Source organism: Mugil cephalus, chromosome 21, assembly GCF_022458985.1.
Source record: "Mugil cephalus isolate CIBA_MC_2020 chromosome 21, CIBA_Mcephalus_1.1, whole genome shotgun sequence".
Lineage (NCBI taxonomy): Eukaryota > Metazoa > Chordata > Actinopteri > Mugiliformes > Mugilidae > Mugil > Mugil cephalus.
In genome coordinates, this window is record NC_061790.1 from 6,556,152 (window position 1) to 6,582,793 (window position 26,642).

The following is a 26,642-nucleotide window of genomic DNA, read 5'->3' on the forward strand; positions in this document are numbered from 1 at the left end:
CAAACATTGGCACGACCGTTTTTAGGCGGTTAAACAATATATTCCTCCCTGCTGGTTTTCTGATAACCCTCATCTGAAGTCTTCCACAGGCCCAGGCTTTGTTCTTCCCCATCTTTCTTCAGCCATCTGTAGATTATTATTGCTGTCGCTGCAGCTGCAAGTAACCCTCCTATCACTCCCCCTGCAATAACGGCTGTAAAGACAAACAGATATGAGTGAGCGACAATAAAAAATGCACCGTTTTACAGCGTTGTCTGTGTACCAAACTGACAAACTACCTCCAAGCACTTCTTTGTTGTCCAAGACACTCTTCTGTTTCCCCAAAAGAAGTAATTCCGAATCAGACATTCCTCCAGGAAAGTGTGCATTGTCAGAGGTTCCACCTGAAGAATCCTACAGCAAAAGAAGGGACAGTCCCATGAGTTAATCTCCTGCTCAGCCATATACACAAATAGTGTTAAACCAAATCATGTGCCTTACAGGGAAAATGTTCCTGCTTCCACTTCCTCCATTTGGCTCAACACTTGGGCCACTTTTGCCAGCTAGAGAGGGCGACATAAAATGTGAACAGACATATAAAAACGCAAGCAACATTTTATAGCTATTGAACATTGTGCTCCACTTACCTGGTACTGACCCTTCTCCTGAGCCAGAGCCAGAGCTGTCAAGGTCATATCCGGATCCCTCAAAGTCTTCTGGAGGGCCAGAAACCCACTGGAGGGAGAGAGATAGACAGAGAAGTAATAAGTATAGTTTTCTGCTGTATTGTCAGAGATGAAATTCAAATGAAGGTGATTTCCTTAAGGGGCCAATAAAGAAATTAATCATGGCAATGATACAAAGTCCTGCTTAAGCAACACAGCCTCAAAAACATGCTGTGGCTGCCAAACCCACAATGACTCAAGGAATAATGTTGTTATGATCAAAAAAACAAAAAAACAAAACAAAACAAAAAAGTGTCATGAGTAAGGAACTTTATAAGGTACAATCACTGATCCACCCACAGGTTAAGTAAAGGTAAAAAAAAAACAAACAAACAAACATGCAACCTAAAAGAGCAACACAAAACCGTACGTAAGTTAATTACTTGAAACAAACTTATACAAAAATCAAAACGCCGCCACTTTGTCTAATTTGGCTAATTATGCCAAATCGCTCACCAGTTGTTGTTGGCTGGTGACACGTTCAGTGTGTTTATTAAAAGCGCACTTTGAGATAGTCAGGGCACAGTCAAAAAGTTTGCGTTTTTTTGGCTGTTAGAGCAATACCAACAATGACCACTAGGCGACCACATAATACGAAGATTTCTCCTTAACCGTAAGTCACATTATTTGTGCACAGCTACATCTGTTTCGTGTCAGCGCCGTTCCATATTAATGCAACCTAACTGACTGCTCAGGTAATATTGAAAATGAAAGGTGCATACCGCAAAAGCTAGTGCAAGAACCTATTCAGATTGGAGATAAACAACCCCACTTTATGTGAAGGTCTTTCGGGCATGCGTCACATGATCACCTCAAGGAAGAAGCCACTCATGAAAGTAAGTAAACAAAGTCCTGCACTTCTGTTGGCTCCGTTGACTTTTTATTTCTGCTGCACCACATTTTAAAGTATTTCATGATTCACTATTTATGCACGTTGGCACAAGTTGTTTTAGAGATGCGTGCACATAAGAGTACTTTGGCAGCACATTAAGTTAGGCAAAAAGAAATCTCATCGTTTGTAAACAGATACAGCAGATACATGATATATGTTTACGATGGAATGATTAAAAAAATCAAACATGTTTCTTATGTGTCATCGTATACTGTTAAAACAGCACCACATATAGAACACTTACGAAATGTTACATAAATGGATTTTCCCGTTAAAGCAAAAGTTTATGACAAGCAGTTATATGTATGTATGTTGTAATATACTGATAAAACAGCAGTAGGACATACATGAAGGAGTTACTAATTCATTGTTTCAATATTTATGCAAACGCATAGGGGATAATACTACTTTTAATAACGCACACAAATTTACTTGCTATGCATTATTTATTTATTTATTCATTTATTCCATCGATATATTACTACTTATGGTAGTAAGATCTGAGTGCACAGACATTTATTTATTTTATTTTTTTTTTTTTGTACGTGGCGTGACTTGAAAAACAAAGCCACAAAAAATGAGAAGTAGCCTGTGCTGGAAGACACTGTCTGTGATTGATGGCGTGTCTCGTGTCCTGCGCAAAATAATCCCCCGCATTTAAATGACGAATGCACATTGATAAACGGAGCAAACACAACTACAATTAGACAAGAGCACTAGGAACTAAACTTAACTTTGAATTAACACACGGATATTTCTTAACATCAGGAAGTGAGAAAGGTGAGTACGAGTATCAGCGTCAAGTGATTACTGGTTAGAAAAAGAAGAATAAGAAGAAAATAGGATGACTTACCGATGTGCTGGTCGGATTTATTAATCCCAAAACTAAGGAAAATAATAATGTCAAAGACAGCCGCATGTTTTCGGTCGAGTTGCTATGGTTGGTTTGTCCTTTATGGCAAAAGATTGAACCTCGAGCCTCGACCGGGCTGTGCAGGCCCCGCCCACTAATAAAATATGCAAACACCATGGACTCTGATTGGAAACCAGGTAACATGAATAATGTGTAATAACGCGCAGTAACATGTAATTAACAGCGGCTAAAGCGCACGCGTCCTTCCGTCAGCACAGTGGTACCCAACGCTGGGCTCGGGACCCCTGTGAGGAGACACAGGCGTTACCGTGGCAACAAGTAAAGATTTACAGCTTCATCATCAACAACAACAAAAAAAAGCGTTTGGGAACCACCGACTTCAGAAGAAACTCCCTTTTTAATTGCAGATTATTTATATGTACTTACCTGTCAGGCAGGTTTTGATGTGACACATGCACTGATCAGCCACAACATTATGACCACTGACAGTAGAAGTGAATAACACGGAGCATCTTGTGACAGTGCTGCTGGGAAACTTTCAGACCTTCATGTGGATGTTACTCAGACTTTTACCATCCACATAAAAACCAGACCAGACACCCCCGCCCCGTAGTAATGACACTCCTTCAGGAGTGGAAGAAGCCATCGCCAGCAAGATGCTGCCTGACAGGAAATGAAGAACAGCACAAGGTGTTGACCTGGCCTCCAAATTCACCAGATCCCAGACTGATCAAGTATCTGTGGGGATACTCCACAGGTATTTAATGTAATGAACCAGAAATATTTTTACGTTTTGGGCAGTTTTTAATACACATTTAAGTTATTTTATATACGACATATACATTTCTATTTTAAGAAGGTTTGTGTTGGGTATACTATTGAAAAAGTAAATGTTTTCTCCCTTTGATTGAAAAGCAATAAATACATAAGGTAAGCCTCCTTCAAAGTGACATAATTGCATGCAGGTCCAGCTAATTAGTTATTCCTGGTTACATGTACACCAGTTTGCAATGAAAATAATTAAATGTAGACGTCAAGGAATAGAATAAGGTTATCACTTTGGTAAACTTCACCCTGAGTCTTAATTTATTACTGAATACATAAACAAGGTTAACTTTGTCTTCATGTACACTATACAAAATATTAACCGTTTAGAAATGTTTACTTTGAATCAATTGTCTTTTTTTTTCTTAAACTAACATCAAACACAGTATTTAGAGCATTTGTAGCACCATCTGTTTGGTTCTCATCGGTGCCACTCCCCAGGTGATAATCCGCAGACGTCTTAAAAGCAATTTAACTGGAACCATACGTGAGGGAAAAACCACAACAATGCAGGTCAAATGTTAGAAGAACAGTTTAATCATACGGTCACAATTCTGCTTCCAAAAATGAGTTTGTTTTCTTCAACTAACATCTGGAAATGTACATAAGGCCACCTGAAAATGTACATGACTTTGACAGTGTGACAAAACTCATATGTTCATATTTATATAATTGACAATATTTTACATTGCTTTTGCTTACAAGGTAGTAGCTGTTCCAAAATACAGCACTTCTTCTGTACAAAAATAATTCTTGTCATATCCTGTGAAGTTTCCATGGTAGCAGAGAGGACTAAATGCAGCCTCAGTTTTAGTCGAGTGTGTCTTTTTTTTTTTTTCTTTCCTTTTTAAACTGTCACACATCAGAAAGACTTTCAACATTGGATGTTACAGCTTCAGTACAAATAGAGGCTGGCCTTTCCCATAACAGATTAAAAACAAAAACCATGCCAGATTGTGAAGCCATAAATGTTTTTTTTTTTTTCCTTTAAAATAACACTTGATCAAATAAAACTGTATACATTATATTCAAGGGGAAAGGAGTGATGAATATACACACATCTAAATGCACAATTTTGCCTTTTTATCCCCAAAAAAGTGTAAAAGACATCCCATTTACAGCATAAACGTTTACAAATGTACAACTGTACAGACGAAATAAAAGCATCACTACAAATTTAGAGCAAGGCCTGTCAAACACCACGACTAGACAAATTTTTTTTTCTCGTTTAAACTAATAATCTTACACTTAATAACTGCACATATACTACATGTATTCTACAATTCATATGAATCAAAGAAGCCATCACTACGAGCATTACAGGTGAATTGAATAGCTTTCCGATGGCCCCACCGGCCTCCACCAACGCACTTGCATATCCAACCAAAATTGAAAAAAAAAGAAATATATATTAAAAAAACAAAACAAAAACAGAACCAGAAAAAAAAAGGTTCTTTCAACATCCCTTTCTTTAACTTATCCCACTACTTCTATTTCATTTCACCTCTGATCTTTTTAGCCTGCTCGGACCTTCAGGCGGTGGGGGATCCATCGTCGCTGCAAGCCCCGCCCCCTCCCCCCCACCCCGCTACCCAAAAAGCAACAATTTACTCGTACATAAAGATGCTATACACCGCTAAACTACTTCTACGCAAGAGATGATTATTCCGTACATAAAGATACCGATTTCTAGGGCAGTGTTCATCTCAAACTACAAGACAGATAAGGTGTTACACAAAACATGATAAAGAAAAAACTCATTCCAAGGATTAAAACCTGTCACAGCATGCCAACACGTAGCCCGCTCCCACCCCGCTATCCCCACCACAAAAAAAAACAAAAAAAAAACAAAACAAACAAAAAGCCCCCCGTTATGGTCGCGCTTCACGTTAAGATTAAACCAGGTAACACGCCCGCTGTACAACCAAACCACATGCTCTGCTTCCGTACGTAAATGGTAGGGATTTTCTCGCATAAAAGCCAAAAGTGATGACCTGGATGAGGGCGCAGCAGGTTTGCAAGTCTGTAATTAGTTAGTACCGAAAACGTCAGGCTGACTGTGAGCTGCTGGTGTGATCACCGTCGAGTCTGGAAAAGGTGGCAAAATAAGCCAGTACTGGAAGTAAAAAACAAAAAAAACAAAACAACAACACTACCCTAGACGTGAGCACCTAACCCCAACGCCAAGCTAGCTAACCGGTCTCTAAGACCTCCGGGTGGCACGTGACACGTAGTACTCGCCATCCGTCCGTACTATGCGGTCCTATTCGAAAACTAAACCCTCCAGCTGCTTTGGCATGGGAAAACACTTGCACTGTGCGTGGGATAATGTACAAATATAATATTCAATCGCCCCGACTTAATTAGAACAGCTGAACATAATAAGTCTGTTTACAAAAAAAAAAAAACAAAACAAATGGAATCGCATTTTAAAAGGTTTCACTCAGTTTAGCCTTAGAAAGTCACTTGCTGGTGTTAAATTGTAAGAATTGTAAATTTTCAGCAAATGTGTAATAAGTTTTTTTTTTCTTCTTCTTCGTTTTCTACAGAGAATTTACAAGGTAAAAAAAGTAAATGTACAAGGTAATATGAAAAACCGGTCAAATACATCAATTACATCATTAACAATGGGCTTGTGCTTTACCCAGGAAAAAAAAAAGCAAAAAGAAAAAAAACAAAATTACAACAAAAAAAAAACAAAAACAAAAAAAAACAAAACAAAACCAGCCTGCTGACTGTGCGTCCCCTGGGGGGTGGGGGGGCCACGCTGGGGGACACCTGCACCAGGGGGGGCAGAGTGGCAGGGGTCAGTTGTCACAGCGTTCTTAGGTGAAGATGACTTGTCGTTTCTCTCTCTCTCTTTTATTTTTTTAGTTTTTGGTAATTTCCCCCAAAAATGGGATGACAGAGTGTGTCAAAGGCTAACCCCTATGGCTAAGGAGCATCTCTCACAGAACAGGTGGGGGGGGGGGGGGGGGGGGGGGGGGGGTGTTTTGGGGGCTCCGCTTCTCCGGGGTGGGGGTAAGGGGGGGACTCGGGATGTCGACCAGACTACATGAGGCCGTTCGTGGGGCCGCCGATGGGACCCAGCTCAGAGCCGCTCTTCATGTAGTACTTCTCTAGCTTGGCCAGAATGTGCTTCCCGTAAGTGTACTTACGGAGAGTGGCAATGTGAGGCCGGATCTGAGGGAGAGGAGGAGACACAGGTCAGTAACCTCAAAGGTAATCTGGTTTAATCTGACGACCAGCTGGTTAACCTTACTTCAAGTACGTTTTGTGGTTTTAATGCCTGCTGGGAGAATTTCTGCGATCGGGAATTAAAGACTTCTTAATCATTTGCCACATTCGTGTCCCACTAAAACGACTGAAAGAACAGACCGAACGCAACAGCGACGGTTCACGTTCGAGCAGAACTGCTGAATAAATATTTTCTTTCTACACATGTTTGAACCACACAGGCGAGACGTCAGGTGACCCAATGGGTTTCTGGGAGTGGCAGCGAAACAACAAGTTGTTCAAACAAGTGAACAACCGAGTTGAGAAGATGAATGGAGCTTTGAATTCATTCACTAAAGGAAGATGACCACGGCGAACAAAGGCCGCTTTCAGTCTTGTCAATACACTTGGGGAAAAAAAACAACAACTATTACTTCTTCTGTGTTTCCAGCAGATTCGTCGGGTAAACACCGACGCCTCACGGTCAGGGTGGGCCAAAATACACTCTTATTATGTATGCTTTGTTCTGGGTGGAGTCCTGTATTATCAGATCATAAAACCTGCACAGCTCCACCCACCTCTTATCCAGGAAGAGATCATTCAAGCACGAACTTGGTGCATATACCGTGAGCTCATAAGCACAATATTTTCCGGCGTTTGTCAGACGCGCATCCCTTCAAGCGCGAACGCCATCCAGCTTCATGAACCAGTACGCGTAGACACGTCGCAGCTCAACTCACCTTGTGCATGATGATTTTACGCTGAGCGGGTTCCGCCATGTCGATCATTCTTTGGACAACGTAGTTGGCGTACTGGTCCTTCATCATGGTGTACAAGGCGCTGTGGGGGCCGTCCTTCTGGCAGCACACTTCGTCGATCAGCAGAGCTCTCTCCGCGCGTGAGGAGTGGATCACGCACTTCTCCACAACGTTACTGGAAATTTAAAAAAAGTACTGTCAGAAATTCACAAGAAAGACTGAGGTCAAAGACACAAGTGTCTTCACACTATTTTAAGTGTCTTCCCCATTTGTTGCTGAGGGGTTGCGTTGGCGTGATCGACCGATTTGCGAGCAAATACATCTTTAAGGCTTAAAGGCCTTTTCACGTTCATCGTCTTTCCACAAGCAACGCGTGTTCTTCTTTTCGCACAGAACTTTGTGTTGTGTCACAATATTGTTTCAATACCATGGTTTCCTGCTGGTTATCTTGAGCTGGTTCCTAAAATGTGCTGGTGCTTCCTGTCTTGGTATCGTGGTGAGTTCACTGTTGACACTGTAAATGTTGCCACTGCATCACTTAAGTTTTGGGTTCAATACTTATTTACTTATGTCTTTAAACCCTTCGTCAGATCGTTTGTCTGCAGTCTCCTGGTCATTTCGAGACATGACATTTTTGATTGACACAGAGTTGGATGTGTTTTACAGAGGGCATGCACGAGATGTCACAGGAAGCGGAAGTTTCCGTGGTTACAGCCACTGAGATAGATGAGCATGGAGATTAGCTGCATTAAGATGCATCACGGGCTTTAATAACATCTAAACTTGAATAAAAAGGGGAAGAGCCATCGTGTAATTGACTGTACCAACAGATTTGAAAAGCTGTCAGAGATGTATTTTACAGGCTCCGAAAAGAAGCGGAAACCTTTTTATGCTGTATTTTTTTTTTTGATGAAGTCAGCCCTTAAGTAACTTCCTGGAGGGCTTTCAGATAAGTTTGTCTGTGTTGTTGTTGTTGTTGTTGCGTAGTTACGGTCGACAGTAATTATTTCAGTTCCAACAGTAAATGACAAAACAATAAATGGAATATTCGCGATGACCTCGTCATCATTTTAACGTCCGGTCTGATGCTACAGTAAAGCTCTTAGCATTAGCATCTGTATTTAGTTACATTTATCATCACTTAAATGAACTAAAACTAACTGAAACTGAGGCTAATTCACTTTTCCAAATAAGGTCGTACTCTATACAACACAGCTCCAATGGTTTTGTGCTAAAGCACCAAAAAGGTCATACTTTAGTGTAAGTAAAGATGTCGAGGCATTGAAATCAGGTCCATATAAATATCAGGAGAACTGATTTCTGGCCACATGTGAATGTTTGTGGACCATTTGTTATTTGGTCGATCACATGGATCATAGTCGAGTCCAACTGTCATTAATTTGATGTGATAATCACATTTTTTCCCGGTCTCGCTGCATTTACTAATACGTTTTGCCATATTTTTGCCACTTGGGGGCGTGATCCCAGGTGGAGGTGACGTCAATGCATACCCTCTATAGTCATGCAAAAGAGTCAAAGAAAGATGTTGCTGCAGACAAAGTTGTATTTCTGGGGTTACCAAGGTGCACAGAGGAGGAAAAGGAACTGCAGAACGATATAGTTAATGTCGGCCTGATAAAACTGTTCTACTTACTCCTGGTGCTGCTGGAATCCTGAGGATCTCAGGTTATTAGAGAACTATTTTTCTGATTTTTCTAGCCAATATAATACAGTATATATTGTGTGTGTGTGTGTGTGTGTGTGTGTGTAGCAACAGCCAGCAAGTTACTCAGAACTCATTCCCCTTCCATATAACCGTTTACATAATGTCATAAAACACGGCTTACCTTGCAAACTTATGCTGACTCAGGACGAGCACCTTCCCACGAACCTCTGCCACTATCTTGCTCTTATCTTCGGGTCGTCCGTGCTCCAGAACATGCTGGATGACGTAGTTACCGTACTGATCCTGCAGGGGGCAGCGGAGATGTGAGTGCGAGGGTAAAGCCACAGCAAAGGTAACAAGAGAGAAAAATAAATAAATCACAGAGACACCCTTTTAATGTGATTGACACTCATGCACTACTTTTCACCACTGGTCTCGACTAGTGTGAGATAATCATGCATCTCTACAATGATAGGCTGACGAATGAGTGACACCCCCATTTGTAGTGCTGCGAATACCCTTACGTCATCACTGCGGAAGGTCAGACAAGACAGATGCTGCTGGTTTGGGGGTGTTGCAGACCAGGCAACACAACCAGTAGCATCTTTGCCCCTTCAGAAATGGGTGACAGACAGTCATGGACGTAATTTTAGTGTGACGAGATGGAGACGAGAACTCACCTGACCAAGCAACAAATATCACCACTATCAACTGTCAATCTTGTTAAAGGAGTGATTTGTTGGGTAGGTAATGTTATCTCCACCTTTGATTTTCTAAGCACCTGCCTTCAAACACATTTCCCGTCAATCTGTTTTTAACAAGAGCCTGCTGCTCTCGGAGTTTAAGGTGAAGTGATTCAAGCATTACTTGTCAACACTTTTTGTTCATAGAGTTTTAACTCTGAGAAATGTTTTTTTTTTTTTTTTTTTTAAATCAGACTATTACACACTTGAAATGAAGAGGAAAACGAGGAATAAAACAAAAACAGATTGAGCAGAAAATGCTGTGGCGGCGAAAGAGGGATCATCAGACAAGTCGGTAAGCATGTGCCTTGTGAATCCTCTGTGGCATAAAGCAAGAGAAGGGGGGGGGGGATGGGGGAGGCAGGAAGAGGCGGCTCAGTGGGTTAGGAAAGGCCTGTAGAAGAGTTGGGAAACTAAATGTTAAAGTAAGAGTCTGCAGAGAAAAGAGGAAAGATAAGAAGGGGAAAGAGGAAGGGAGGACGGGGACATCCGCGAGAGAGAGGCAAATTGCTCTGACCTTGAACAGTGCATCACGGGACACTGTATAATATGTTTTGGGTGTCATCTCCAATGATACGCCTTGATATTTCTAGATGGAATAAGTGAGGGGGCAGGGTGGATGTTTAAATAATCACATACGTCAGATGTAATGAATGCTAACAAGTACAAATACATTCATCCTTTTCACTTTTACACTTAGCAGACCACGACTAGACAGCAACAATGACAGGCTAAATACAATGAAATGTTCAAACATGGAAGGAGACATGCAAATACACGAGACACATCTCAACGGCAGAACATAACGACACGTCTAGCAAAAGGTAAAAAAAAAAAAAGTCACTTTGTTGCGGTTCTCAAAAATGGGACGGACTGGAGACAGATGTGCTCACCTGGCCCAGCTGTTCAGAGTGCTGATGCAGCTCCTCCAGGATGGGCAGAGTCTGCTCCTGGGTGCAGTGCTCCAAAATCCTTTGGATGACTCTGCAGCCGTAAGGGTGAGTGGAGAGCACAAACACCTGCAAAAAAACATCAAATAAAATAAATAAAAAGGTTAACGTTGGATTAGATCAGTATAAACGGGAAAATACAATAATGGTGCTGTCCTCAAGAGGAGAGAGAGAACAGAATCTAAAGACTGTTTTTATGCTACTAAAAAGATTAAAGACCTAAGAAATAAACCTTCTACAGTAGAGAGTATGCACGCGTCGTCACAGGAAGTGGAAGTCTCTGTGGTTACGGCCAGAGTGGTAAAACGTGACAGCCGAGCATTGAGATTAGCAGCATTAGTTTGAAACATAGGCTTTAATAGAGTCTAACTTGTAAAATTAATTAAGTTTGACTACCAGATTTGAAAAGCAGTTATAGGAGATATATTTTTACAGATATCTCTGTCAAAGAGAAGTGAATGTATTATGAAGAAACAACTGGAATCTAGGCAAAGAAACCTGGTGTTGTGGTTCACATTTAATATTAATAATATTAGGTGATATTAATTTATGCTGTCTTTTTTGAAGTTACTTCTTGAGTTACGTTCTGGAGGGCTGTCAGACAACGGTGTGGATGTTGTTGTGTTGGTGTAGTTGCGGCCGACAGAACCTATTTCAGTCCCAACCATAAATAAAAATAAAACAGTCTTTCTCAGTAAAGCTCTCAGCGTAAGCATCTTTTATTTAGCTACATTTATCATAACTGAAACGACCTAAAACTAACTTAAACCAACTGAAACTGAGGCTAACCCTCTTTTCCAAATAAAGGGGAACTATAGGTCATGACCGCTGGAGCTGTGTTGCATAAAGTACCAAAAAGTCATACTTTAGTATTGTATTTGGTGGCGTTGAAATCTGGTCCATATAAATATAAGGAGACATGTCAATGTTCATGGACCATTCGTTATTTAGTCATTCACATGGATCACAGTCGATCATAATCTTACAATTTTCTGCAACTACATAAGCAAGATTATCCTTTCTATCAGTACTTTTTCCCACAGACATAATTTTTTCAATATAATTATTTGCCATTTATCAGAATCATCCGTGTTTATGTTCATGTATGTTTTTGCCTTATTGTATTGTTATACAAAGCAAATGAGAGACATGCTGTTGAATCACATCACGTGTGAAACACGTGAAACGAACACCATGAATTTGCCACGCTCTGAAGATCACGGACCAGACAGACAAAACTAAACTGGTGCAACTGGTTTAAAAAACTGATAAGACGAAGCAGCAACTGCCACGGAGCTTGTTCTCGTAACAATAAACCCACCTGTCCCTGGAAGGCATCAATAATGAACTGCAGGGCCTGAGGCTGGACGCATTCAATGCACTTCTGCACCACATGGTTTCCATTCTGGTCCTTCACACACTTCAACACGTGGCCATCCAACTCACGGACAATGTCGCTCTAAAAGTGAGGAGATTTTGGGGGGATGGAGGTGAAATTGTTACGGATGTCACACTGACTGAATTTAAACCACGTTAATGTGCTCAAAATAAATGCAAAAAAAAAAAAAAGTTAAAAAGGAAGTGAAATCTCACTTACAATTACCTGCTGGTCTGAGGAAATGGACTCCAAAGCTTTCTGAATCACTCTGCAACCATACATCTGCAAAGCCAGGGGGAGGACGTGTCCACGAATGCGTGTCGCCAAAGCCAGCTTCTGGTCTGCACTTCCAAACTGAATCAAGGAAATTATTTTGATTATATGCTACAGAAAACAGAGCCTCTGTTGTGGCTCTTATTGTGTGATTACTGAGAAGACGGTGCCAACCTCAAAGAACTTTTGGATGACATAGTTCCCAAATACATCAGTCATCAGTTGGTATGCTGCTTGCAGAATCTCTCCAAACACCATCTGCCTCTCAGCAGGAGTGGCCCTCTCTAGCTTCTGTTGTATAAATCTAGAGGGACAAGATTAGCACAAAGAGTTTAGAGAGAATAAACGCTGCATTTGAGCAACGCTCAGATCCCGCTGCACTTCAAGCCTTAAAAAAAAAAAAAAAGAACAGATCATTCACCTGGATCCATGCTGGTCTTGAGAAAACTCCACCATGTGCCCTGGCAAGTCACGGAGCTGGAGGTTCGGGAAGCGGTTGTTCCTGAAGTCTTCCAGCAGGCGGCTGCGTCCGGACGGCATGACGTCGGAGCGGCTGTAGCGGGGCCGGGACGGCGGGAACAGCTGACTGGTGGAGTTGAACAGGCTGGACGTGCCGCCGGCGCTTCGGTATTTGGCCTCGGCTCCGGGAGCCGCAGAAATGTAACGCCCGCTGCCATTTGTCAGGCCACCTAGGTTCACACGACGAGAAGAGGGCGACACTGTAACAGGAAAACAGTCTGGGGGTTTTTGGGAGTCACCCCTGAAGCTGACGACGTAACACATCAGACTTTCACACTGAAAGTTAAAATATCTGTTCCTACATCAGTTCAATGTCAGTGATGTGGCAAAAAAACAAAAAACGTTCTCTTATATAAATTAAATTCCACACATACCGATCAAGCGTAACATTATCACCACCTTCCTAATACTGTACAGAATGGACATGGGCCTTCTGAGGGTGTATTGGGGTCCTATAGGTTAAAGGGAGGGGCCTCTATGGATTTTAAACAGTTTAGGATCTAGTGAATTTGGAGACCAGGTCAACAACTTGTGCTTTTTTCACGTTTTTTTTTTTTTTTTTTTTATTTAAAGTTGTTCCTAAACCATTTTTGTCTGTGTCAGGCTGCATCTTGCTGGGGACGGCTGCTCCCATCAAGGAATGTCATTGGTATGGGGTGTGAGTGTCTGGTGCTACATGTTGCATGTTGTCACAAATGCCAGGTTTCCAGGCGTTTCCCAGCATAACAACAATGAAATGTGACAGGATAATCTACGTTAAATCGTTATAATCTAAGTTACCGTCATCTGTCAGTGGTCATAATGTTGTGGCTGATCCATCCATCCATCCATGTATAGAATGAATCACATATGAACAGAGTCTGACATTTACAAGGCCGCTTTCACAATCATCTAGAGGAGGAAAGCATCTCTGGGCTTTACACAAGCACAAACACGACTATGACATCATAACACGAGCAAACATAATCAATCACGGTCCAAAACGCTACTTACACAATAGTGTGCAAACTCAAAAGCCCTCAGGACATATCAACTAAAGGGACATACACACAGTAGCACACGTGTAGCAACAAGAAATCATTTGGCAATGGTAGGTGAAAACTCCTTTGGCAAAGCAAAGTGGATGTGTAATCTGAAGAAAGAGGTGATGACCAACTGATTGACATTTGACTATTAGAAACATTTACTGTAAAGAAACAAATTACTTTTTGTTCTTCTTAAAAGCCGTCAGCTACAAAGAGAATCCCACTATATGCGAGGGATGATTAGGAATCGTCTCTTTGCTGCTGCTACTGAACATTCCCGATAAACGACGATGGTAAATGCTTGTTGCTGTTAAGCCTACCTAGGTGAAGGCTGGAAGAGGATCCATGAGAGGAGGGCAGAGAAGGTGGAGGAGTGAGTGGGGAGTGACCTGGTGTGAGGCCGATGGGGCTGGGTGAAGAGGAGTAACCCAGGCTGTTGTAAAAAGGTTGGCCAATGGGAGTTAAACTGCTGCCCCCTCGCTTGTAGAGGTCAGAACTTGCCAAGAGGGAGTCCCTGCGAGACACACTACTACTGGTGGAGCTGGACACTGTAAAGTAAATGATAATAACGGAGAAGCAGTTTAAGAAAACAGCCTTCTTGCCCCCCCACCCCCAACAAAATGCATTCAAACAGCAGGCAAAAAAAGATGGGAGAATAGTTAAGAAGTCGCGCTTTTAATGACTGACCAGAGGAGCCGAAGCCTCCGAGGGCAGAGCCCAGGCCGACACCCAGGGAGCCGCCGGTGCTGCTGAAGCCCAGGGAGGAGCTCGGAGGTGGTGGGGCAGCAGAGGTGTGTGAGAAAAGGGAGCTGCTCTGGGAGGTGTTGGGGACCGACCCGGAGCCGTAGAATGAGCTGGAGGGGAGGCCGCTGCTGGGCGGCGGGGCCTGCTGCTGCTGGGGCTGGGGCTGAGGCTGAGGCATGGAGCGGTACAGTCCGTTGGCTGGGGGACCGGACATGTTGTTACCAGAGCCAGATGCCGACACTGCAGCTGCTGATTGAGAAGACGGGGGAGGAGGGTGAGATCACGTGACCGCAAGGTCCTTAGCGGGACTAAATTAATTAGTTCTCGTATGCAAGATTGTTTTCTGGTCAGTTAAAAATCACATGATGTTGAAATGACACATTTTTAAGTTGTAAATTTGTGTTTTTATCCAACTTTTTAATAAGCAAGTCTAACTCTCAAGGCTAATCTCAGTTTTGCTATTGAATCAGACTTTGATACTAATAAATCGAATCGTATCAATAGTTAAACATTTCATCCTGTAGAACTTAATTCCGACACATTCATCTGTAATGCAAACGGGTGGGGTCCTACCAGCTTGTGCGGCCGCAGGGTTGATGAGAAGAGGGGTCTGGACTAGACGAACTGGGCCACCCAGACCGGTTCGGGCACCAGGACCCATCACCAGGGCCCCAGTCTGGTCGTAGTAGGCTGCGGGGGCCAAAACCTGATAACCTGAAGAGACCATGAACACAAAACACGATGACTAAATCAATGCATTACTAATATTACTAACAGAGTATTAACATCAAATTTGTGAACCGTGACATGGTGATTGCATCAAGTGACCAACCTGACATTCCTGCGTATGCCAATGCAGGGTTTGCAGCAGCGGCTGCAGCTAAAGATTCCTGCTGACTCTGTTGTCCTTGCCCAGGTGTAAGAGGTCGCTGGTTAGTTCCTTGGCGCATCACCTGGGGGGAAAAAAAGGTATGAATACAGTCAGACTGACACCGTAATGAAAGGTACCCAGCATTCTCTGCAATTAGTGGCCTTTTCAACTTTGCATTGAAACTTTAAGCAGAGCTGAGCTGAGCTAAAATGCCTCATCTGTTAACTGGTCAGATTTCACAGTTGCCTGGCAACATAAACAACCAGCCTCACAACCGTTGCCGTGTTTTGAATCAAATGTTGCCCCGATGGCTGCACACAAGTATGGGATACAATATTTTTCCAACCAAATTCATCCACTTTTAGCTCAAACGATAGAAATAAAAAAAAATACAGTGTAAATGTAATAGAATAGAGAATAATTCATCTATGAATACGCAAAAAAACATTGTGACTAAAGGATAAAACGTAGATAATTCCTACCTGTTGGCCTGGGCCTGGTCCCTGATTGGATGCTTGCTGATTAGCCGAGTGATTGGCAGTATTTGCAGCCTGTTGCTGGAAAAGATTGGCAGGGTACACTCCCCAGGGGACGCCGTAGTACTGTGGTGGAACAACTGTGGGGCCTAAAAAGACCATACTGAAGTCACACACACACATCTTACGCATCGGTTCATCTTCTGACAGTATCGGAAATTGTATGATCACCTGCGAGCGTGGCCGCTGCCGCCAGCCCAGCGGCAGTGTAGGGATCAGTTCCCGGAGGGGCAGCATTAATGATGTAAGGGTTTGGCACAAATGCAGGAGCAAGTCCAGCTGGGGAATAAAGGAGAAGAAGTAATTCAATTCATATTTCCATATTAAATCTCATTCAAACGTCTGTGAAACGTCAAACGGGCTAAATACCACTTGAGACAAAGTTTTTTTTCAAATTATGTTACACGAAGAGCAAACACAGCCCGTCGTACCGAGATGCTGCTGCTGAGCGGCAGCCAGGGCATATTGTTGTTGCTGAGCCGCAGTGAGCTGTTGAACAGTGAGGGTATTAGATCGCTGGAACAACTGGGGGAGGAAAAAAAAAAGAAAGAAAGAAATAAATCACCGTCTGTTTAGCAACCCCACAGGAAAACCCCTTTAATTAATACGCTTCAGGTTTCAACAGACCTGCTGCTGAGAGTTGTAGTCAAACAGTCCTACTGGAGTCCCTGAGGAGTCCACCTGAATCTGGTTCCCAGCGTAGTCGAACTGTAGGGACTCCACGCCGGCCTGCTGCTCCATGCCCCCCATGTTCTGGGCTTCCTGGTTCTGGAAGTCCTCGGTCGGGACCTTGTTTTGGGCGGGGTTCTGTTGTTGGAGGGCGTGGGGGTGGTGCTGTCCCATCATCTCCAGCCCTGTCTGGCTGGGGCCCATCCTCTCCACGGCCTCGGTGGGGGAAGCTTGGCGGCTTCCGGGAGTTGGACTGGAAAAGCAAACAAGGGGTAGTGTCAGCACTACGTCACACTTCTAAAAAGGAATCCAGACACGAGGTCCAGTTCAGCAGCTTTCACAACACCTACTTGAAGTCTTTGCAGTCTCTGTCCATGCCATTTAGAAGACCTCTTCCGTTGGCTTTGGCGGGATCGTTCTCCTCTCCCACCTTCATCTCTGGGCTCTTGTCCTCCTCAAAGGGGGACACCTTCTCTTGGGCATCGCTCTTCTCTCTCCCGTCTTGGTCGGCATCTCCCCCACCCTGCATTTGTGAAAATACGACGTCACTGTCGAACTTAAAACACTTGGAGATAAGCTTGCGTTAAGGGAGGGAGGGCCGACTTACATATCCACCGTTCCTGTAGCGACCCTCCATCTTGTCACCGGGAGAGGAGCTCAGTACGTACTCGACCATGCTCACGCCCAGGCCTCCGCCCTCCGAGCGAGGTGACAGCACAGAGTTGGCGTCGCCGTTCCCGTGGAAACCGGGGCCTGGTCGCCGCTGCACCATGATCGGCTGGGACACTGAATGGTCTGAATCCAATACAAGCAGTGTTAAGTGAACCCCGCAGAGCCTGCTTCATGTGGTCCAAACAGCACAACTTAAGCTCAGACATATTTTAAGGAGGTCTGGCATGAAGGGATATTCCACATCACGTTATTGATTGACTGAATACTGACTGAATATGTTTTTATTTTTTAGGTTTTGTGTCATTCTGTAATAGTTTAACATCACTTTAGGGCTTCAGTCCTGCAGCATCAGCCAACTTTTACTGTACTTCAGCTGATGAACAGTCACCTGGACATTATCCCGTCTTCATGGTTTGATGATAACACACTGTACAGACTAGTGAGGAGTCACAATCATAATGCTCCCTCCGCCACACATTTGGATTTATATTTTCCTATACATACTCGGCCCTTTTCACACGTGTTAAGTGCTGTGTTCTTAAACTATCGGGCCTTTGTTTCACATTACCATAAGTTCACATGTAGCAGACTAATGAAAAGTGTATGAGTGCAGGAAAAATGTTACACACATTCCTTCGCCGACCTACAATGAACGTGACCGTCTCAATAGTGTGGAAATGAACACTACTTCATTAGCTTCAGAAATAAAACAAAATTTTTAAACTATATTTAAACACTAATAGCTTTTATACCTCAAGGTTTTCATGCTCCACTAAAACACTTAAAAGTAACATAAACAATGTACAGTCAGACGTGACCATGTCTTCTTAACGAATACAAACACACACACTAGATTATATAAGAAAGACATAGGAGCCACTCACGGGACGGTCCCCACGCATTGTCCCTCCACTCCTCTCCAAGAAGCATCCCCTTCCTTCCATCCTTGGCCAACTCATCAGAATCCCAGAGCTTTTTAGCTGGCAAAAGCTACACAAAAAACACACACACATTTATTTATATATATTTTAACAGGCACACAACAACTGTAGTAGTACTTGAAATACAACCAGGGTATAACGATGTGTGTGTTTGCACACACCATGTGATTCAATCAATTACTATTGGAGCCGTCTAATTTTCTCCATGTAACCAGATGCTTGGAACAGAAATGTCTGAGCCCGAGTTCATTTAGCATGTGCTGCCTCCGCAATAAAAAACAAATATTACTAAACGGCGGATGATTAAGAGAAGTGATAACACCATCTGGCAGATTAGCACAGTGTATTACTTTCAGAGTCATGCTCGTCTGGTAATGGGCCCCCGACTCACGATTAAAACTACCAGTTATTATTACGACCACACGACTCCAAAATACTTGAGTTGAGCATTTTTATTTTATAAAACAGCTGCTGGAGTGTGAGGATTTATATTCATCTCAGTTCTGAATAAAAAGGACGCTGTACAGCTCACAACGATCCAGATAACGTATCAGTAGCTAATACTATGTGATCAAATATTGTTTCAATGTTGAATTTTCAGTTAATTTTGCCTTATAATGCAACGCATGCCGCTTAAAACTAACTTATGAGCGACTGTGTTTGCTCCTTTACTGTGTCCGTGCCAACCAGGAAGGGAAGCATTATCAAAAACCAGAGGAAGCACCTCAGAGGGTGTGACGCTAACTTTAAGTTATAGTTTGCTTAAGTTAATGACACCCGTGCTTTTTCCTGCATGTGCAAAAAAAAAAAAATTTCCACTGAGGGACACAGTACAAAGCAGTTATTAAACCTGCTGAACGAGTACAACATAACATTACTGAAATGTGATGTCTTGGACCACTCCCCCTACAGTGAACCAGCTGCTCTCTCTACATCCATAGTTGATATAGTGCACATATCGGTTTATAATCGTTTGCGGACAGAACCACAATAGTAGAGTCGGTGTAAATAACAGAGCTGGGAATGAGAGCTGAACTTAATCAGCTTTATCTTAAAGATGATGTCTAATAGACCGGGTGGATGATTTAATGATGCCACAGACGTGTTTGAGACGGTTCATGCCACGGCCTTGCATATTTTAACAGCTCACAGGGCATTGGGCCATTAATAAGTCTGGTTTTATGTATACATATAGAAAACACAAAAGAAGGAAGTCATTAGACCAGTTTAACAATACATGTTTATATTTTTAATGCCAACTTAAACACTGATGTTTCCTCATAAATGTAAATAAGCACAGAGGAAGGTAAATCTGTTAATTTTTCTAAGATTAACATTGTGTATCGTACTGGCTAAAGCAAACAGAAAGAGGGGGAAAGTGTTATCGTTATCAGCCTTTATCTGTGTATCTCTATACAAGTTCATACATCTTGAACTTGAATAAACACCTGCCCTTGGGAAAGGGGCCTTGCAGAACATATTCTTTATAAAAAATAAAAAAAAAAATAGCAACCTAAATGTGTGTGAACAAACTTTAAGTATTACATTTGATTGAAAACCAAACAAGAGTCCCAAATAGACAATGTTAGGACAAAAAAACAAAACAACTTACCTCTCCCATGCCCCTGGACTCCAAAGCTAGAGCTTGAAATTGATAGTTCATTTCATCCACGGCACGGACCTGAGGCACAAGACAGAAGGAGGTTGGGGAATAATTTTACCAGCCTGTTTAAATTTAAGATTATTCACACATAATCACTGAACTGTAACCAGAAAATTTTAGTGAAATAATGAATTATGAAAAACAGCCTAAATAGTTTAAAAACAACTGTTCATCCGAGAAAAAGATCTTTTATCCGTAATAGGCGGATTTTTGCATTAAGTCTTACAAATAACCAGTCACGACTGGGTGTACACGACTAATAACATACAATCTGTTACTAGAACCACCCTGTCAATATGGTTTATAAATGAGGATAAAACTCTGGAAATGGGAGCAATGCAATCAGTCTCCCTAAGACAAAATCTTTCTTTTTTATAACGTTGGGTAATAAAACCGAGCTCAATCAACTGTGCACATGGGGGCCTGTTGAACAAAGGTCTCAGACATGCACTGGGAATGGGGTCGTAACAAACTGAAGATGGACCTTTGTACAGATTTATGGACCCAAACAAGTAAATCTAAAACACACACAAATGAAGATCTCTAAAGAGAAGAGGGATTACACTTGATCCTTTATAGGGAGAATTGACCTGGGTTACGTGAAACTGAACAGCCTGAAATTGAAATAAGTTTAAAAAAACAACAACAAACATTTCCGATGGTTCAGGTTTTGGCAGTGTTGCAGCGTTTTGTGAAGAGTTTACATGCCTTGCATGTGAAACTGGGTCATAGCAAAGACACCGGGATGTTTAATCTGACTAACAAATTAAGTTTGACGGTTTATCAGATATCAAAACACTACACGTCAGATTCTAATACTGTCAGACGAGATATTACAACTCTGGCTCGGTTATCTTTGTGATAACGCAGTGTGTTGGCACCCCTGTTGTGCCAGCACAATGCCTGAAGCCATCATCTCACAGGTTTGCCCACTATGAATAAAAGGGTTGCAGTATTTAAATTCAGCACGACCGTTGTCTGAACACACCTTGGTGATCTGTTCACCTTACACCCAGAATGCAAATTCACCATTATTACTTAGGTTTAATTCTGCTATGCAGACAGACGGCACTTGAACACACCGTCTCATAAACTGGAGTTACAGATGGGACCTTAAAACGTCATTAAATCCACACATTGACAAATTGCCAGCAACAGTATTTTTTTGTATGTTTCAACTTATCCTGGTATGTGCAAGTCATCATGTGTGACTGAAATAAGTGACGCGATACTGGCTGGTGACTAACAATTCGATGCTACACGACAGCAACAAACCCACTGACGTCTCTTGATTTTCTTGTTTTCTGGAGTCATCATCGGTTGAGTTATTTCCTTAATTGTGAAAAACTGGTGTGTTCCAAACATGCAGCAATAGAAATTACACAAGTTCACTCATTTGTGCTATTTTTGTTGGTGCGAAAATACTGATTACTGCCTATTTCCTCATCACTAAACTAAATATCAGTGAAATAGCTGTTCTAATAGGGGCCCTTTACCTGATCAACATGATTAGCATCTCCAGTTGGCCAGCGGTGCTTGCTGGGGGTGCAACCCACGAGCTGCTCTCCAGGCTGCCTCTGAAAGAAGTATCCAACCGTGGCGTCATCCTGAGATCGTCCACTCAGCGGAGGCTGTGGGGTACCCGGGGTGGCGTTAGCTCCCCTGTCCATGCCCTGCAAGTGTGGTCCTCCAGGAGCTTGCCCAGCACCTCCAACTGAAGCCAGGGGCCCTCCAGCATGAACTCGGACACCCCCGGTCTCGGGAGCACCATTTGCATGCAGCATCCCACCTCTTGTCTCCTGCCAGGCCACGTCATTCATACCTAGGATGCTGCATGGAACGCTCATTCCACGGTAAAGCCTAGACAGACCACGACACAGTTATTTAGTCATTGAAATAGACTCTTCATCCAAACTTAGCAGTGCACTGTTTAGAAATACAAATGCGCATTTTGATATGTTGACTTGAATCTTATTACATGATATGATTTAATTGAAAGACTACAATAACTATATGCAAACTAATCTAAAGCCCTATTTGCACAGGACTAGTTTTATCTGTGGACTTCTGGTAATTTGTGATAATCATGGAGATCGTCTGTGATCTTAATCTCAAATTAAAAAAAAAAAAAAAAACAAGAGGTCCTGTGATAATATTAATCCAGTGGGAATGAGCATTTTTGTGATTTGGGGGTGAGTTTTTACTTTTTTTTTGGACTTTTGCTCACTTTGCAGCTTATTTTGCCTTGTGTCACTTAACAGTTATGAAGGATGTGCCATATCTCAAAATTTGGACAGATGTTTGGGTGCAAAGTCAAGATATCCCTGAACCATTCGCCCATTTACACAGATGAAATCATTAAAATGTCCACGTGCAAAGGCTGGTCTGATTTAAATATTGCCAATTCGTTCGTAATTTCTTCCTCATGGTAAATAGCATCAAAAATATATTTTTTTATTATCTATTATAATTTGTAAAGTAACTTAAGCTGTCGCAGAGTATAAATTGTACCCCGACATGCAGTGGGGTGAGGCAGAAAGATTGTAAATTAGAGTAAAACACCAGTTTGTTTATCCCGTGCAATGCAACACATTAAACACAGGCGTACGGGCGTAATAAATGAATCACTGGACGTCCCAGGTAAAATTAATCCCGTGTGAATACGTCTTAATTAGAGGGGTTAGGTAATTAATCTGTAATTCACGACGTGTGATGTTTGTCGTCATTTAACTTATTTGAAAACCTTACAAACGGACTTTTGTAGTAGACCCCATGAAAAGGCTTCACCTAAAATACTACTAAATGGATAACTGGTGCACTTAATTTTCTTCGCCGGGACATGACTAATTACCGAACTGTTAACTCCAATCCACGGCATTTCAAATAGTCAGACTTTAAACTAAAAATGTTTACAGAACTGAAACTGGACATTGACGATCTTTGGGGAGTCTGATTGAACGATTTGCCGACTTAAGATCGATCGCGGCAAGAGCGAAACAAAGACTGATAAGATGTAGATGGCTTGCATGACAAACATTGCTAGGTAACGTTGTGGTTAAATGCTAAATGCTAGTTGGCGATCCAGCAAACTATACTACTACCACCATTATTGTGTTACTCAAAGAAAATGGAGCGCACGAAATGCAATTAAATGTTAATAACTCCGACCACGGTTAGAAACGAGAATGTCTTCAATATACGTAACGTCTTGCAATGTTACATCAAACAGACTTCTTGGTCGCTGTGACAAAAACCGACGTGCAGGCGTTTAGCTACCTGACCAGCTAACCTAGCTAGCACGTCCGCTGCTAACAAGCTAATTCATCGGCTTCACTATATTTACGCAAATGTTGCAACGCTGTAAATGCTTCAGTTGGAACCGTCATTAAATTTGTTGTGCACTCGTGACTTTTTTCGCTTTTGCATCAATCAATTTATTTATTCGCACACCCGGATATCGACCATGATATATGCTAGCTAATGGCACTTGAGGGGAATTAGCATTCGCAGCCTCCTTAGCTACGCTGCTAATGCTAACCGCTAAGGGCCTGTTCTGTTTATTATTTGTCGGCTACGCTAAAACATCGCGCTCGTATTCGTGAATTTGCCATTTCTATTAACAATTAATTGGAGTGCCTCGAAGTTAAACAGAAATAAGACCCCTTTCTCGACTCTACGCGTGCTTTGTGCAACAACCCAAATCAGCCATTAGAGCTAGCATGGGAGCTAGCGGAGGCTACTTGCCAAGTTGCTGCTGGCTGAGCTAAAACATCAACCAAACACTCAGAGGCTGAACAACATGGCCCCCCTTCAAGATCCAAACAGAGGGGCCTTAACCGCTAAACAAAAGGGGAAATACTCACACCACGGCAGCCGCCTTGAACGCGGCCGCTTCACAAAGCTTTCTCCGTGGGGAAATAAGGGGAGATACTCACGCCTTGTCGCGTCGAGAGAGGCTCTGTGCTTGTTGCACGCCGTCAGGCCAAATCTAAATTGTTTTGTTTCCTTGGAGAGAGAGCGGTGATTTAGCAACGCTGGATAGTCAATGCTAAGAGTTTGCCTTCGCTAGTGCCCCCTCCCTGTAAATAGCGTGAACTACGTAGACATGCGTGTAACAATGTCAGGGCAAATTCTCCTTTTTGTACACAGCTGTTTAAATGTTTCTTTAGCATTATTTGTTTATCAGCCTGTCATTCAAGATCTTATAAATTAGACGTGTATTTCTTTAAAAAAAAAAAAAAAATCCACTCACAGTGCTACCGGGTAATGAATGAAATATGTCTTAGTTTGAATGAATATTTATTGGATAAATCCAAGATTCATGTTTCATTGTTATTTTCCATTATTGCCGAATCCATACAAACAAAAAGTAGCAATGACAAAAAATAAATAAATGGAATAAAAATATGTCGTTGTGTAGATGTTGTGTACGTTAACTATTGGCTGCTTAATAAAGCGAATGACCGCATATCCTAGTGTAATACATCATCATGCAGTAAGATGTGGTTGTTTTTTGCTGATCCCAGGTCGGGTGGGTCCTCGTGGTCCATGACCCTCCTCTACATCAGGAAAACCGATGAGATCCAATCACCTCTTCGTTTACAAACTGTGATCTCACCTCCTTACTTCCGATTGGATTGCTATATTTAGGAAACCTCCCTACTCTTTATAAAGAGATCGCCGTGGATACCGGTAAAGGTTTTGGGTTTGGGAGGAAGGATCGGCTTGCGGGACAAGTCTCTCCAGTTACCTTTAGGTCATAATAAGGAGCGGATTGAGATAGCAGCACGTCTCGGTGGTTTGGATGCTTCATTTCGGGTGAGAAAAGGCAGGAATGACTGACATACGAAAGAAACTTGTGGTGGTGGGGGACGGCGCATGCGGGAAGACATGTCTACTGATTGTGTTCAGCAAAGACGAGTTTCCCGAGGTGTATGTTCCGACCGTTTTTGAGACGTACGTTGCGGACATAGAAGTGGAAAACAAGCAAGTCCAGCTGGCTTTGTGGGACACCGCCGGACAGGAGGACTACGACCGGCTGCGCCCACTCTCCTACCCGGACACCGATGTCATTCTGATGTGCTTCTCCGTGGACAGCCCGGACTCGTTGGAAAACATCCACGAAAAGTGGGTCCCTGAGGTCAAACACTTCTGTCCGAATGTGCCCATCATACTAGTGGCCAACAAGAAGGATCTGCGCAACGACGAGAACGTGAAGAACGAGCTGTCGCGGCTGAAGCTGGAGCCAGTGAAAACAGAGGATGGCCGGGCCATGGCCATGCGCATTGGCGCATATGACTATTTGGAGTGCTCCGCTAAAACCAAGGAGGGGATCTGGGAAGTATTCGAAACTGCTACACGGGCAGCTTTACAAAAACGAACACAGCCGGGTGGTTGCCTGAAATGCTGTGTTTTGTTGTGAACCTGCTCCGTCTCGAGGGCTGCGCCGCGCAGACGGGACGTTTCCTGCCCGGGGACTTCTGTCTGAACATGTGCGGACTGTGACCATGGCTTGGACACTCCCTTCCTTTTTCAGACGCCCTCGGTTGAACTAAAGCGGCTGACTGCAAATGAGCTGTTTAAGGACATTGATACGAATATCATTTGATATCCTGGTTTGGGTGAAATGCACTGGTTACAGCATGTTCTTTGTGGGTCATATGACTTGGTGGAGGGGTGAAAAAGGACAAACCACGAAGCTGTGGGGGACTTTCTTTTTTATCCACTTCTCATGTGGACATGGACTCTCCAAAAGGGTCTGCTTGCCAGCCAGCTCTTCAGTTACTCACTTCTTTTTTTGTTTTGTTTTTTTTGTTTGTTTGTGTTTTAAAGTGTTGACGGCTGAGGCCGTGGCCCTACTGCCAAGGCTATATTTTGTAATGAGCAAAGCAGAAAAATTGCACTTGTTATTTATGTCCACTTTGTATTATAACTGTACTAAGTGTGTGAAATTGCACAGTGTCTGGACACTTCACAGAAAGTTTTTGTAACATTATAAGTCAATGCCCACAGTGTTCTGTATGGCTTCTCGTGATGTTTTACTTACTTACTGACTAGAGAGAGAGAGAGAGAGAGAGAGAGAAGGCTTCGTTTAAGTTTACAGTTAATGAATCGGTCGTCTCAGGTTTCCAAATTGGACCCACGATATTAAATCCCCTGATTTTATAATGCAACAGGGAAAATTTCAGCCCAGGTGTAGGAGACGGCACGTCCGCTAGGGTTGAAAAGGGCTAACCATATTTTGTGCAGTTTTGCAAGATTACAGGAAGATATTCTGCTACAGTATTCATGCACTATGTGATAGTGGAGGGAGATTTGTCATACCAAGCCGAGGTCATATTTTCTAGTTTACACAAAGACATTGTCATTTGTAAATGGTACAGCCAGACAATACTCTTTTTTTTTTTTCCCTCACTCACAGCTCACCTAAACCAAATAATTTAGACTGAATGCTGTTCAGATCAAATACAGCTGTGTTAAAGACTGATTAGCCTCTGCTGTATCAAACACCTGCCTGACATTATCTGTCCAGCTACAGCTTCATTTACAGCTATGGGTTATATTTTCAAGAGAAGGTGAAGCATGTTAAGGTCTTAATCAGCGAAGTGTATTTTCTCAGTGTCATTAGACCACTGCTCATGAGCACACGCTCTTGTGGGATTAAGCCATCGAATGGCAGTTTAATATTTTCAGTGGAAGATTATCATTTTGTAATGTTATCAT

General features: G+C 42.5%; 1 protein-coding gene across 1 annotated transcript in view; it reads right to left on the reverse strand.

Annotated features, from left to right (window-relative positions):
- Nucleotides 1-6,313: 6,313 nt before the first annotated feature.
- The window catches only part of LOC124999454 (apolipoprotein B-100-like), a 35,668-nt gene continuing 15,339 nt past the window's right edge, over nucleotides 6,314-26,642 (reverse strand). Inside the window, 24 exon segments of the mRNA XM_047574371.1 lie at nucleotides 6,314-6,478; nucleotides 7,252-7,444; nucleotides 9,117-9,238; nucleotides 10,196-10,267; nucleotides 10,572-10,697; nucleotides 11,950-12,087; nucleotides 12,226-12,360; nucleotides 12,454-12,583; nucleotides 12,701-12,968; nucleotides 14,144-14,371; nucleotides 14,511-14,816; nucleotides 15,141-15,281; nucleotides 15,400-15,520; nucleotides 15,921-16,063; nucleotides 16,146-16,253; nucleotides 16,406-16,499; nucleotides 16,602-16,896; nucleotides 16,994-17,166; nucleotides 17,251-17,438; nucleotides 18,200-18,305; nucleotides 19,869-19,937; nucleotides 21,416-21,779; nucleotides 23,855-23,907; nucleotides 24,592-25,285. Of these exon segments, the coding sequence (XP_047430327.1) occupies nucleotides 6,347-6,478; nucleotides 7,252-7,444; nucleotides 9,117-9,238; nucleotides 10,196-10,267; nucleotides 10,572-10,697; nucleotides 11,950-12,087; nucleotides 12,226-12,360; nucleotides 12,454-12,583; nucleotides 12,701-12,968; nucleotides 14,144-14,371; nucleotides 14,511-14,816; nucleotides 15,141-15,281; nucleotides 15,400-15,520; nucleotides 15,921-16,063; nucleotides 16,146-16,253; nucleotides 16,406-16,499; nucleotides 16,602-16,896; nucleotides 16,994-17,166; nucleotides 17,251-17,438; nucleotides 18,200-18,305; nucleotides 19,869-19,937; nucleotides 21,416-21,779; nucleotides 23,855-23,907; nucleotides 24,592-25,285 (4,399 nt within the window). The 3' untranslated portion in view covers nucleotides 6,314-6,346.